The following is a 14,426-nucleotide window of genomic DNA, read 5'->3' as shown; positions in this document are numbered from 1 at the left end:
TAAACTTGTCACACATATATAAAAAAATATTTTGAAGTTTTCTGTAAACTATTTCACCCAAAAAAGTCTATTCATAATCATCAATGATCAAGTCTGCAGTTAAAGTCTCTTTATCTAATCACTACTCACTAATTATCATGATAAATGCATGGCCTTCTCAATGACGTACTGGTAACACCGTCGTCTTGTAATTAAGGGATGCAAGATTTGATACCCAGTGGAGGCACATAGTAGTTTGGATCCCACTTTCAACTGTCTCGATTAGTCTATCTGTGCGTAAAGTGGACTTAAACTTCAAAAACTTCATAATAAACGTCATTTATTTCACTGCTGGTATAATTAAGGAACATAGCAAGTTGAAATGGTGATGGTTCGTCGAATTCATGTGTTGTGTTTGTCTGTGTCAGTTGTCATCAGTGGTGGGCGATGAAGGGGGCTGCAATCCTGCAGCCCCCAAACAAATTTTATTTTGTTGCCATTAGTGCAAAAATTAAATATTTATACTTCCGCTATCTTACTGCATCCCGTTGCGCTGTGGAGCTTTCAAATTTACTTGGCGCGCGACAAGCGGCAAACTGGTATATGAAGCCGCTTCCCCCTCGGGACTGCCAGTACATGTCCATGTTAACTCTAACGTAAGCATTGCTTCCACTTCCCTCCATACTAGGCCCTTGTCAAATCTAAAAAGCGGTCTGCATTCAATGCAGCCCAATGTACGGTGGAGCTGCCAAGTGGTAGAAATCGAAAGCTCTCACACTATGATATGGCGACACCGCGCATAAACATGTGATTACCGAGAGAAACAGTGGCCGGCCATGTAACGCGTCCGTTTCGCTTGTCAGTAAGTGTGTGATTGTTTAAGTTTTCGAATCGATTCAAAGAGTTATTTGTTTTCTGGCAGTAAGTTATATAATCTGGTGGGTAAATCGTACAAGTAAAAATGAATAATTGAATGAAAGACCGCCGCATGGAGTTCATCTTCAAATAGTTAAGGTAAGGTATTTTTTTTTATGAATGCAACCCTCCTAACAATAAGTAGCATGAGCCGCCACTGGTTGTCATTCATGATACACAACCACAACGTATAAGATGACAGAAACTAGTTGATTGATTGATTTGGTGTTTTAAGTCCACTTTATGCACAGTAAGGCTAATCGGGACTGGACCTACAGTTTAAAGTGGGATCCCAACCACGTGTACCTCCACCGGGTAACGAACTCAGAACCACTTGATTACAAGGCAACGACGCTACCACTACGTCATAGGGGAGTCCTGACAGATATTGGGAAGGAAATAATCCACACTAGAAACAGAATAGTATCCATTGATGAGATCAGTATAAAATTTCCTGCCCGAGATCACTCATCCCTGGAACTGAACCTGGGTCTTCTGCGCGACAGCCAGACACCATACCAACTGGGCTGCCATGACTCTTAACACTTATTTAAAATTAATTTTAAATTATACTTACTATTGTAAGCGTTGCTTGCAGAAAGGGTTCAATCTCATCCCGGTCTGCTGTACTAGTTCGTTCTCTGTCTGCTTGGTCCAAAGCAACCTGAAACCACTCGACAGCTGTTGAGATCATTCCTAAACTCAACGCATGTTTTCCTAAGTAGAGTAAGTCTCGTGCACTTAATCCGAAAATGCTCCTGAACACTGCAAAAGAAGAAAAATGTAACTCGGTACACAACCAATTGTTACCACATCTTTAATTTAATACCGAACTTATGAATTATAGGAAGTTTGTAATGGTTGACCATTTTTCCAATGCTTGAATTCAAGGAATAGATAAATTCCGAAGCCGGAGAGATGTGTAAACCTTCTATACTATGTCAATAATGACATCAACATATAAATTGAAACTACATGCCTCATTTTGACATTTAATTAATTTTTAAATTCAGTCTAAATAACACTTCATTCTTGCAACCTTGTAGATCCTTTTTTAAAGTTCTAAAAATGCATTTTTTCCTAAATTAATTTCATTAACACGCTATGGAAAATAATTTAGAAATTCATCCGCAAGTCAGTGAGTGGTCTTTAGAGCAATTCACTATGAATAGTTTGTAATAGCCTGATATTTTATTACATTTCCAGATTGAAAGATCATGTTAACTCTCGCGCTAATATTAAATCTATCAGTGTCCATTTATTTTTGGTCCAATGTTCGAATCCTGGCCTTGGCATTGGTGTTCTTTACGAGTGTCTCTTCATGAGTTTCATCAAATCATCTCTCATCCTCATCGTCGCGATTAGCCAAAAGTGGCAGAAAAGCCACGCTAAATAACACAAATAAAATCCATTTATTTTTTATCTAAAGCTCGTGTCATTTATATGTGACAACATGGAATCTATGACTTGCATCCCCTTCATGATGAAGATTTAGAATCATTGTCATTCTTAGGACCCCGCACCCTCCTCCGTTTGGGTACAAGCCAAGTGCATTTATTATTTGCTTCTTGCAAAGAACCATAGTTACTTAGCTCATCCTCAGCTGTGAAATGTGCATTGGTTGCATAAATCAATTGTGTATCTTCTCAACCAATGCATCTATGATTGTTATTAATTACTTTGATGGCAAAGTCGACTGCTTTGTTCAGAGGCAAACCGGAACTTGATATACAATCACAGATTCTCGTAAGCTGAACTAGAACTAAAAAGTTACCTGCAGGTTTAGCTCCAGTTCCACGGAATCTGCCAGTTGCTAGTTGTCCAACATCCAACCTGTACGTCTCCTGAAGTCGCACCAGAGCTACAGCGGCGCCTTGCAAGTCGTCCAGAAGAGGGAAATTGGCACGTTCACGAAATGCAGACAGAAAGTCCACTGTTGCTTTATTAGAGAAGAAAAGATTCAATAAATTAAAATTTCCATATAGCAACAACACATGTAGCACACAGGCTAACTGCATTAGAAGTAACAGTTACTTTTTGAGGACTTCTAACTGCAACTAACTACTTGTAAAAATAAGTAGCTGTAACTGAGTTACTTTTCTTGCAATAGAAATAACGTTATCAACAGTTAATCCAGTGGTGGCGATGAGAGGGGGCGTGGGGGGCTGTTGGCCTCCACCACTTTTTACCACTTTAAACTGTCCTTGCCCCCTCCCCCCAGTTTTGGAACCCAGTCACCGCCACTGACCGTTATAGTTACTTTAAGACCTTAAATTGTTAACTTGAGAAATTGTAACGTGTAACTTAGGGAAGAGCTAAATTTGGCAATTTGGCACCCTATCGGCTGGGTTACCATGGGCTGGACTTGAAGCCAGAACCATCGTGGGTCTAATACTGAACAGGCTCGTCCACTATGTTGGAAATTTTGATTTAAAATTTTAATGTTTGCAAATACTAAACTTAAAACGAAATAATTCTACATTCCAACCACAGGGCCTCTCCGATGACGTACTGGTAACGTCGTCACCTTGTAATCAAGGGGTTCCGGGTTCGATACCCGGTGTAGGCACACTGCACAGTGGTTCGCAATCCAACTTTAAACTTTAGGTTCAGTCCCGATTAGCCTATTTGTGCATAAAGCGGACTTAAAACAACAATTCAACCAGCAACAACCACAGTGACTTAGCCTCTTTCAGTTGAATGCTCCTTTCTGCCATCGATTGCACGGCACGAGGGAGCGAATTTGGAAAACCTAAGAGAGGTGGCCCAGAACTTAACATACCAAACACTGGCTCTCGGAACCAATTGCGTCCTTCCAACAATACTCGAGGAAGAGTGATATGGCTTATTCGAGTTGAAATAACAACAAACGCATGAAGTAAGGTCAAGGAGGTCATTGTCTCCATCAGATCCTGTGTAGGAGTGCTCTTGAGAAGAGGCTCTGAAGTGCTGACTCTTGGATTGGCCCGTTTGTCCTGGGTGCAATACAATTTAGGTGCGGTCTGCAAAAGAGCGGGGGTGTAGGGGGGTGACCATCGCTGAAGGCACTCACAAGTCAACCTAACTTCCACGTAGTACAACCCGGTAATTGTAATCTTGCAGGCCAACGAGGCTCTGGCGACTAGACTCTCAGCCAGTAAAAGTCTCTGTGGGGCTTGTGTTATGCCATACATTTTGGGATGTAAGGGGTGACTGTTCCGCGTAGAACACCCAATTGTCAACCTTACTTCCACGTAGTATACCCTGGACTGCATTTTGCAGACTAACGAGGCTCTGGCGTCTGGACCTACGGGGAGTAAAATCTTCGTAGGACTGTGTGTGTATTGTCCTGTGTTTTGTCCTTGCTTGTCCTGAGTGCCCCTTTACAGCCTCATCTTTTAACTGAAGTCAGAATATTTTAGTCTCCGACATTACAGTTGTGTTATTAGTAGACCTCGGATGTTTAGGTTCTAAAAAGTGTGCTTTTAGGTTCCTAAAATAGGCTCTAAAAATCCTAAAATAGGTTAAAAACCTAAAATAGGTTCTAAAAATCTTGAAATAGGTCCCAAAAATCTTGTTAGGGTCAAAAAATCTTCAAGTAGATTAAAAAAACTTAAAATAGTTCAAAATTCCTGAAAAATACTGATTAGGTATAGTCACCGGCAATGAACGTGGGACTCCTATATCCTGAAATACGCACTATCTTGCGTAATGTTATGTGTGTTGTCTAACCCTACGGCCGAACTTACCATTGGAAAATTGCTATTAAAATCCACTCTTCGCAGTATAGTTAGGCAAAAATATTTTTTTTGTTATCCACAGTCAAACTCCGCAATTTTGTTTTACATGCTGAAAATAATCTTTCAACAAAAACGTAGTCAGTGGTGCAAACTTCAATGCTGAAATGTTAGTCTGAAAGGCGTGAATGCCACAAAACACCGAAGTGACACGAAAGTGAGCAAGACCCGGGTTGTACAGGTAACAGTGGCACCAGACATTTTGCTTTGTTTAGAGCTTTGAAAAATCACCATGAACTTGGAGGAAGAGTACATTTTAAACATGTTCGTCATTGAATTTTTTCGTGACCAAACAAAGCAAATGCCTCTGTGTGACATAAAAATCCTCTAAAACCTATAAAAAATATATATAAACTTAAAAAAAGGCTTGATTTAGGCGCATAAACCTAAAATAGGTTCGAAAAAGCAAAATAGTTTTTTTAGGCTCTATAAAACTTCATCAGTTGTTGCACTTTTTAACGAAACACTGACATAACTTATTATTTCTTACATACCTGTAAAGGAAAAATAGGTTAAAAATCTAAAATCCGAGGTATAATTATTAGTTATATTTTAGATTAGGTAAGTGGTTGGACCCAGTATCATGTGACCGGTGCAAAATAGCCTAAGTGCTGACGCACCCAAAATTTTAAATTCAATCAATCAATCAATCAACCTTCATCCATTTTATCTGATCATCATTCATTCCCATCTTCGCGATTAGCCGAAATTGAAGAAATGTGACGTTAAGTGCACTAAATCAATCAATCAGGCAAGCAAAATAGCTGTAATATATTGTGCATTTTTCCCCAACTAAATGTTACACATACAACGGCATGAAAAATTATTAGAAAATGGTTTGTTAAAGTATAAGTTTAATGATGGATGGATTGCCATGTACAATTTTTATGTTATGGGCTAGTCAGCAATAGGCTATTTGTGCTCGTCACACAATACGGAAATAACCCCTTAGCTAAAACAAAATTCAGGACAACTAACAAGAAAATAAAATATGTATTTTGCAGTCAACTTCTAAAACTGCAGACGCCTTGCCAATAACTAAAACTTACACTATTTCAGAGGATAAAATCTCCATATCATAGTCAAAAGATCAGGCTGTTGGAACGCTGAGGGGAATTCAATGCACACTTAAGGACAAAAGCAGGACACAGTGGCTCTGGGCCCAGTCGCCAGAGCCTCGTTGGCCTGCAGAATTGCAGTTAGTGTTGTATTACGTGGCCTTAAGGGGGACTTTTGGGTGCCCTCTCAGGTCACACCTTAAAAGCTCAAAATGTAGATTTGAAATGGGAAATAACAAAAACATAAGTTTAGGGTGTAAATGTATAAAGATGGAGACTATAGTCACGGACACATTTGGATTGTAACAATTCCATTGAAAGTTAATGTGATTGATTCAACCCACAAGTGTACATGACTGTACAGTGATAATCAAAAGTGAATGTACTCGTATACAAAATGAAGTTTAAATACAGTTCAATTTATCTTATTTTAGTCTGTGATCGTACAATTAGAGGACAAGATACGTACATATTAAGCTGTAGCAACTGCGTTATTTCAGTATGTTAAACACAAACAAACAAAAGATTCACACTGAAGTCGTCCAGTGGCAGCACGAGACTTTGATGTGAACACTTTCATTTGTTTCTGCGTGTTTTATATCATACAGTTTGCATCGTGTTTCCAGGCACCAAATAGCACGTCCTGTGTCAACTCTATCGAGTTTCTAGAGCCCAAGTACATAATCAGAAATCTACTTCCTACGACTAGCCACAATGACTTGCGTTCCGACGTAGTACTCTTGCCTCGTAAACACCTAATGCAACATAGAAACTTACTTTTACTTTTATTAAACCACCTGTTGTTAACTGTTCACAGGGAACATCCACGACATCTGCCCCCGTGATCTTCCAATGGACGCAAATTCCACGAACGCTCAGGACACGGAACGGTCTTTGTTGGTTAGTGGGTTAGTTTATTGTTGGTTAATCGGCTTCTTTGTGCCTTTAAGTTAAGCGCGCCAGGAAGTAGATGATGATTAAAGGCACAAGGAAATGGGCGGAAGTGTCCATAGCTTTCATTGAAAGTACTATCCCAGCTTTCATTGAAGGTACTATCCCAGCTTTCAGCTGGAGAGACTAAGCAGAACCACAGAAATATCAGTCAGGATAGCCGGCAGCGAGATTGGAACCTGAGACCTGGGCGTCTGCTACGGAACCATGTGATCGCTGCAATTGCATAAACGAATCGACTACCGTCACTTGCCTTGTCATTGAATTTTGCTCTGTATCCAAGGATGACTATGAAGAGGGATAAGAAGAAATAATGTTTTGTGGATATATTTATCTTAGTTGTGGAAGAATCCCTAACAAAAAAGGGAGAAATCCAAGTACATTCCTTTCTGAAATTCTACACTTTTTCCTAATGGAAAGTAATCGCCTAGTACTTTACACAAAACCTTTCAAAAGAGTAATTAAGTTGCACAGTAGGTAATTAACTCCTACCTTTTACTCCAACTGAATGCAACACTGATTGCAATAGACACAGTGTGCAAACTGCCAGCGGACGCCAAGGGCGAAAAACAACTTGCCACTTCTACCTGATGCAACTTCATCTCATTGTAAGAGAAGGGACCTGCCAATCGCCTTCTTTTAATCTGATGAATCACCGGCCATTTTGAACACACTTTCACAGCAGCTTCAATTAACTCTTCTTTTTTTAATTCTCTGTGCATGAAAAAACACAAATCCCACATATATACGTCAGCGATTATCAGAGCAAACACTTTCAAGTTGCTTCCCTCAGCCCTACGTGCAAATGACTATATAAGCGTTGCATAACGACCATGTCAAGATATCAATTAACTGAAGACTAGGGATGGATGATATCGAACATTTGATATCGCAATATATCGTCACGATATTTTTTCCGTATCGTGATATCGGCGATATATCGTCTCCACGATATATATCGGCAAATATTGTGACGATATATCGCTAAAACATCGTGACGATATATCGCCAACACGATACATATCGCCAAATATCGTGACGATATATCGCCGACAGTATAGTAAAAATATCGTGACGATATATCGTCTAGTTGATATCGCCTGGACGATATATGGCCCAACACTACTGAAAACTTGGTTGCATCTAGAACAAAGGCAACACATTATGCATCTATAAGTATACTTAGGCAGTGTCCATAGCAATCCGAGGTCCTAGATTCCAATCCTGGGTAGGTTTCATTGCGTTTGTCCTTTCATCATCATTCATTCTCATCGTCGCGATTAACTTAAAGAGATAGAACGCTAGCGATAAATGACCAAACCTAAAATCACTTAGTTGAGATCTGATATAGACGACAAAGAAACTAATTTTTCATTCAAGTTTTAGAGATTTTAAACGTGAAAACTGTTTCAACCCAGGAGGTAGTCAATCAATTCAGGAACAAAAACATTAACTATTTTACTTAAATATATGCTTACTCTAATGAAATGGATTCAATACAATAAAAGCAAATCTATGTTTGACTATAATTAAGGCAAATCTCTCATCATGTCCAATAATCGATATAACGCGGTACCTCGTCTGAACTCATATCATGGTATAGAATGAATGCATAAAAACTGATGAGTGATGATAACGGATTCGAGTAGATAATCTTGGAGCGCGTGTGTATGATATTGCAGAAATAGAAAATATCAGAAACATTATCAAATGTTGAATTCATTCTTTACGTCTGAAGCGTTCTACTACATTTGTCCCTTACGCCATGTCACAAAGGCGCACAGGGGAATGTAGATGTAGGATCCATACAATCTAGACCTCAACCATAAAGGAAATTATGAGAAGAACCATGTTCGGGACCCATTGATCCTCTCCCTGGGAGATACTGGTTGAGTTGCAGAGTGCCTCATGCAGGGACGTCGAAGATAAAGCTTCCACACATGAGATGATTACCCACCCAGGGAAACGAACCCAGGTCTCCGCGTGGCAGTCATATGACTTGATCTTTGAGATATGTAGTTCATAACTAATTTATTTCAAGCAGAAATTCAAATGCTAGTAGCTTTGATGAAAACTCAATTTATTCCCCACTGTGGAGATAACATATTATCTTGGGAAATTTATACCCATCGATTTATGTTCGAATGGTTTATAATTGATGTCCACTTTATTTGTAGATGCTTATGTCAACGTAATAGTACATTGTAAATCACAAATACGCGGCCTCGTACATGTAAGTAGCACAGCAATCAAAGGGTTTCGGGTTCGATACTCGGTGGAAGCACATACTGTTTAGGATCACAGTTTAAACTGCAGATCCAGTTCCGATTAGCCTATTTGTGCATAATGTGAACTTAAAGCAAAACTCGAACTCGTTCATATGAAGTTTAGCAGTGTCGTCGGTGTTGTCCCTACTTCCAGTGTGGTATTTAAGAAATTTCCAGTGGGGGGGAATTTTAACGACTGTCTAAGGACAGCAAGAGATAATGACTTTATGCCATATAACATTTCCCCCATGGATAAAATTTATCAAGCAGAGGGGGGGACACAAGTACCCAAAGGGGGGAAATCCCCCATCCTCCCTACAAATACCACCCTGCCTACTTCTTGGACCTGTGAAGCGCTTTTATTTCTCGTGTTCCCTAAGAAGGAAACACATTATACTGTAATTGTTTACAGATATTCACGTTTCATTTTCCTTCAACCAACTTCCGGATATAAATGACAAACTGAGGAAAGAATCGATCCTTGAAAAAGTGTTTGGTATGAAGGTACTACATTTTTAAATAAAATTCGTGACGAATGCAAATTAGTCTGCGTGGAAGCATTGATTAACTTTCACACCCGACCCTTATTCATAATAGGTATCTTCCAAACATGTTATTTTCTCTCTTTCAAAATTTTCTTATAATATTTTGTGATCCATTTCCTATTGCCTGCAAATGAAAAATTCTCGTGCATTGTCACCCGAGCAAAGTAAAGAAAAGAATTGATAAAAAAACAAAAACATGAGTAGTATTTTTCTTTAGTAGCAATTGATTGTTTGAGTCTGAAATAAATTATGGGCTCGTCAGCCTCCGTGGTGGAGTGGTTGAAGTAACACGTTATGACGCCAGAAGTCCCAGGTTCGAACCTTGGTCAATGTATAGATGTATGATTGAGTTATTTGCACAGTGTGTGCCTGTTTCTTGTAAACATGGACAATTTTTGGTCCGAAGATATAAGAGAAGTAGTTCATCTCAGTAAGATTTATTTCAATACGACAATAGTAATTTACATTCGCAACAAATATTTAGCATTATTCTTTTGGCGAGAGGCTTATTTTCATACTAATTAACTTATGCTATTTAAAACATATCTAGAAAAGGTTGGTCTGTCTAAGTGCTAAAGGAGGGAATTTAAAAAGGAATTTACGTAAAAAAAATAGCAAAAAATCCACGCGTTTCGGAGAAAGAAGTTTGCCATATAGTATTACAATGCAGTGAGTTCGTTTTGGCTCTGGGCCGAGCTAACGTGTGAACAACTTTGAGCAACTCTTATAACACTAGTTAGTACTCGTTATTCAAATTGTCTACATGCTAAAGATAAGTACGTAAAAAAGCGAGACGTTACGGGACGAAAATGCCGGCATCTGCGCCTTGTCACGCGCTATCTCGGCCCAGAGCCAAAACGAACGCACTGCATATATGACCGCGGCTCCAGATTCTCCTCAATAATTATCAGATGCTATTTTTTTCTCTCTCTCAAAGAAATAATCTTTTATGGATTATACTCATTAACCTTGTGGTTATCTATCTTTAAAATTAGGAGTGGCAAAGAGAGTTGCCATAGATAAATCTTCCAGATGTTAATTTTCATTCTGTTGTGAACCATGAAAAAAAACATGAGTGACGGGCGAGAAAACTGTTCGAGGCGACACTAACTTTCAGTTAAAAAGAGAAGTCAAAGAATCGCAACAAGATATTCCGCTGGGGAGTAGAATAATTATTTCAAGTAACCAAACACTCCCAACACTTTGAAAGCTTATTTGCCTTGAATCTCACTTACATCATCGTTTTATGCAGGTCTATGGAAGATTCCTGACCTCAATATCCAATGATTTTCTTCTAACGTTCCTTGTCCTTGAGCGTTTTTCGAACACTCTTGCTTTTCCAGATGATCATTACGTCGTGAATGTCAAGTATTGCCCAAACTATCATTATTGAAAAGACGATAATGTGGCGAGAAGAGGAACTTATGCAAAGGCCAATTCACACGCGCACACGATATGCATCATGGCCTATCAAGTAGAAAATTATTACTTGGGCAGCACGAGGCGGAATTTACAATTGACTTGGTTTCTATATCTTAAGAGCATTGCTTCGTTAGGTTCAATCACATGCCAAGTGGATGTGCAAGAAAGTAGTCCCTCTTTCGTATGTCCTATATCCCACAGTTTCCATAGTTTTCTTTTTTTCTTCATATTATACTGCCATTTCATAATACGTATAACTCATAAAGATTGATTGAAGATATGACGCACAGAGTAGCATTCACGACATAGCCAGCTGATTGCTTTGGTGTTCTTTGTGTGTGTCCCTTCATCGATTTCTTCATATCGTCACTCATCCTCATCTTCGTGATTAGTCAAAAGAGTGGAAGAAAAGCGAAGGAAAGTAAACCCAATCAATCAATTATTCTGCCCCATTAACCCACCATTAATGAAATTTAAAATACTTTTTTTTTACCAGTCTTATCCCTCCCCCGACCCCCTTAGAAAAGTTTCTGGTTGCGTCCAAGCACGCAAGCACACGCGAACAGAGACAAGGAATTTTAAGGAAACGTTCTTTGAAAATATTAAACCGGGCCTGTGCAAAAGAAAAAGGGTCTTGGGTTCAAATTCAAAGTACAGAACTTATGACTATCCATTATTTTCTCTGAGTTTGTTAGCAATTTTTTTGGGGGGGGCGCGATTAAATGATTAATTGATTGATCGATTTGGTTTATTTTACTTCACATTTCTGATGATGAAATTGATGAATGGACACTCATAAAGAACACCCATTCCCAGGCTGCGATTCGAACCCGGGACCCCTGGGGTCGTATCGCGCTGTGCTAACCACTCTACCACGAATGTCGGCAGAAACCGGTCGAATGTGCGGGATGGCAGCTGGATTGATTGATTGACTGATTTGTTTTATTTTACTTCGCTTTTCTGCCACTTTTGGCTAATCGCGAAGATGAGGATGATGAATGATATGATGAAATTGATGAAGGGACGCTCACAAAGAACACCCATGCCCAGGCCAGGATTCGAACCCGGGACCTCTGGCGTCGTAGCACGCTGTGAGAAGGCAGCTGGAGAGCTCCTTCTTCAGAGACTTGTCTGATCGCAAGCAGGGAAGGGAAGGGCAACAAAGTGTGTTGCATATAAAGCGTGGCTTCAACAAGACAATCAAGTTTGGGATTTGAAAATAATAAAGAGATGTGAGATCACCGCTAGACTCGCTATTCCTCAATGCACGTTACTGGGTATCACTCGGATCAAATTGTTTAGTGGGTTCTGTACCTGCGTCACTGCATGTCATTTTTACTTTTCTTTTCATCCCCTGATGACACTTTACCTTCTTCCACTACTAAATACTGTCGCTATCTTGTCTTACGGCATGAAGCTTTACAAGACAATGAAATGACTGACGAATGAAGATTAAATGTATGGTTTTTGTATCGAACTACGTTAACTGCTATCCCACGGACTTGTTCAGAAATGAAGGCAACATTGATAAGGAAGAACCTGTTTGTGTAGCATTTTGCTGTCTACAGCTTGAGGGGGCGTGGCAATTTGCTTACAAGCAAGTGGCAAACAAGAATTCGGCTCTAAACCTGACGTATTGGTGTGCTCAGTAATGGATAACATTCAATTTACATCTTCCCCCACAATTCATTGCGAGAAATCACAAACCGGGAAGACGTATCAGACTAGACACATGTTCTATGTCGAAGTGATTATCGTGAGGGATGTGTACTTTTCTTTTACATTTTCTGAAGCCGTGAAAAGTGCCTAGAGTGGTTTAAGCTTGTGTTGAAGGAAATACGTTTCAAACATCATTACATGTGCAGTAGACATTTTATATGTGTCAATCAATAAACCTGCACCTGAAAGATCGAGATCCTATACCAGCTGGGCAGTAAAGTGAACTAGTAAGTGATTTTTATTCATTCTAGGTGGTTATATTATTTTACTTCTATACTATTTTAACATTCGAGGCGTTGATTCAAGTTTCGGTACCTATTCGTTTCGCGGGAAGAGGAAGATGACAAGCAGCTTGAAATTAAGAGATTTTTGCTTAACAGGCAGGATGATTGATTCATTCCACATGTTGCACTCTGTTCACCTATTTACTCTTGTGTTAAGCTCATGGGCGGAGTTTGAGCTTTTGCTTGGGGGGGGGGCAGACTCTGGGAGAAGCATATGATGTACCTGAGGGTTATTGAATATCCCCTAGTTTATAAGTGGTCCAGAGGCCTTCCGCCGGATTTTTTTTAAAAAAACAACAACTTAAAATCACTGAATTTAATTTTAGGCCTTTTACGTTTGAAAATGTTAAATTTCCTCGCTTAAGTAAACAAATATTAATTCGTATATTGATTGTCAGTTTTAAAAGAAGCAAAACAGTACGATTATTTCATTAATTTTTATTGATACAATACTCGTATTACTTTAAAAACGTTGCGGTACAATAGTAAGCTTAAGAAATTTTAGAAAAATTAAATTGAAAAGTTCTTTTGATGCCTCAACAGTAATTTTTGACTCAACACAAAGTCATTTTAAGATTTTCTTTCTTCAAACTGAGTAAATTGTTCAATCTCTCTTGACCCATTGTGCAACGCAACCAGTTGTGGATTCGCCTCATAGCAGAAAATGTCCTCTCATAAGTGGCACTATTTGATTTTTTCTGTCCCAAGTGTTTTCGTTTCACTGGGACTCAAGCTTTTTAATCACTCCGTTGGCTACATTGGAACTTTGGGCTATTGAGGGATCAGCTTTCTGAAGGGACTGCGATAAAACATTAATGAGGGGGAGATATTCAGAAAATACTGATAAACATACATGAAATCCAACCATTTTTTAGCTGAATGCAGGCCTTTGGCTTCAGGGTTTTGGTAAAAGTTAACTATCCACAAACACATTTTTTCATTTTTACAGAAGAAACTATTTACGGAAATTGGTTCCTCTAGCATTGTTGAACATCTGGAAGGTGTTTTCTGTCATGTGGGAATGTGTCATAGCGGAAATTCATTATTTTTAAAAAATAATAATAATAGCATTTGCCGCGTACACCTTCGTTACAGTGCCTTGAATAACGTAGTGTGGAAAACGACCCAAGAAACTGGTTCCCCAGACGGATGAGAACATAGATGGCAGTGCGATCAGTGTCGGTGCTAATTTTCTTATGAAAGTAATGCGGCTTTGTTAGTTTTTGGAATATATTATGTAGATTTGTTTGTCTTGAAACTCGGTACGTGAATTGATGGAAACAGTTTTATTTGTGGAGCGATTTGCAGTCACGAAATGGCATTAGTTTGGAAAAAAAAGTAAAATAAAATGAATAAATAAATAGCATGCGTGCGTAACACAAGAAGAAACATCACAATGTGATTCCGAACGTCAGGTCTTGGACTGCGTATTAGAGTTTATTTTTCCATGTTATTAGAATTATTAGAATATAAAGAGAGATATTTTTCATACCGAGGCGACAAACCACAA

General features: G+C 39.0%; 1 protein-coding gene across 1 annotated transcript in view; it reads right to left on the bottom strand.

The window, feature by feature from the left end:
• LOC145984402 (prolyl 4-hydroxylase subunit alpha-2-like) overlaps positions 1-14,426 on the bottom strand; it is a 92,133-nt gene that overhangs the window by 21,625 nt on the left and 56,082 nt on the right. The window contains exons 4-5 of the mRNA XM_083118062.1: positions 2,669-2,833; positions 1,472-1,659 (exon numbers count right to left, since the gene is read on the bottom strand). Of these exons, the coding sequence (XP_082974188.1) occupies positions 1,472-1,659; positions 2,669-2,833 (353 nt within the window). The remainder of the gene's footprint in view (positions 1-1,471; positions 1,660-2,668; positions 2,834-14,426) is intronic.

The sequence above is a fragment of the Lepisma saccharinum genome, chromosome 2 (assembly GCF_977018435.1).
Source record: "Lepisma saccharinum chromosome 2, izLepSacc3.1, whole genome shotgun sequence".
Lineage (NCBI taxonomy): Eukaryota > Metazoa > Arthropoda > Insecta > Zygentoma > Lepismatidae > Lepisma > Lepisma saccharinum.
The sequence above is the reverse complement of the archived record's forward strand: the minus strand, read 5'-3'. Positions and strand labels throughout refer to the sequence as shown.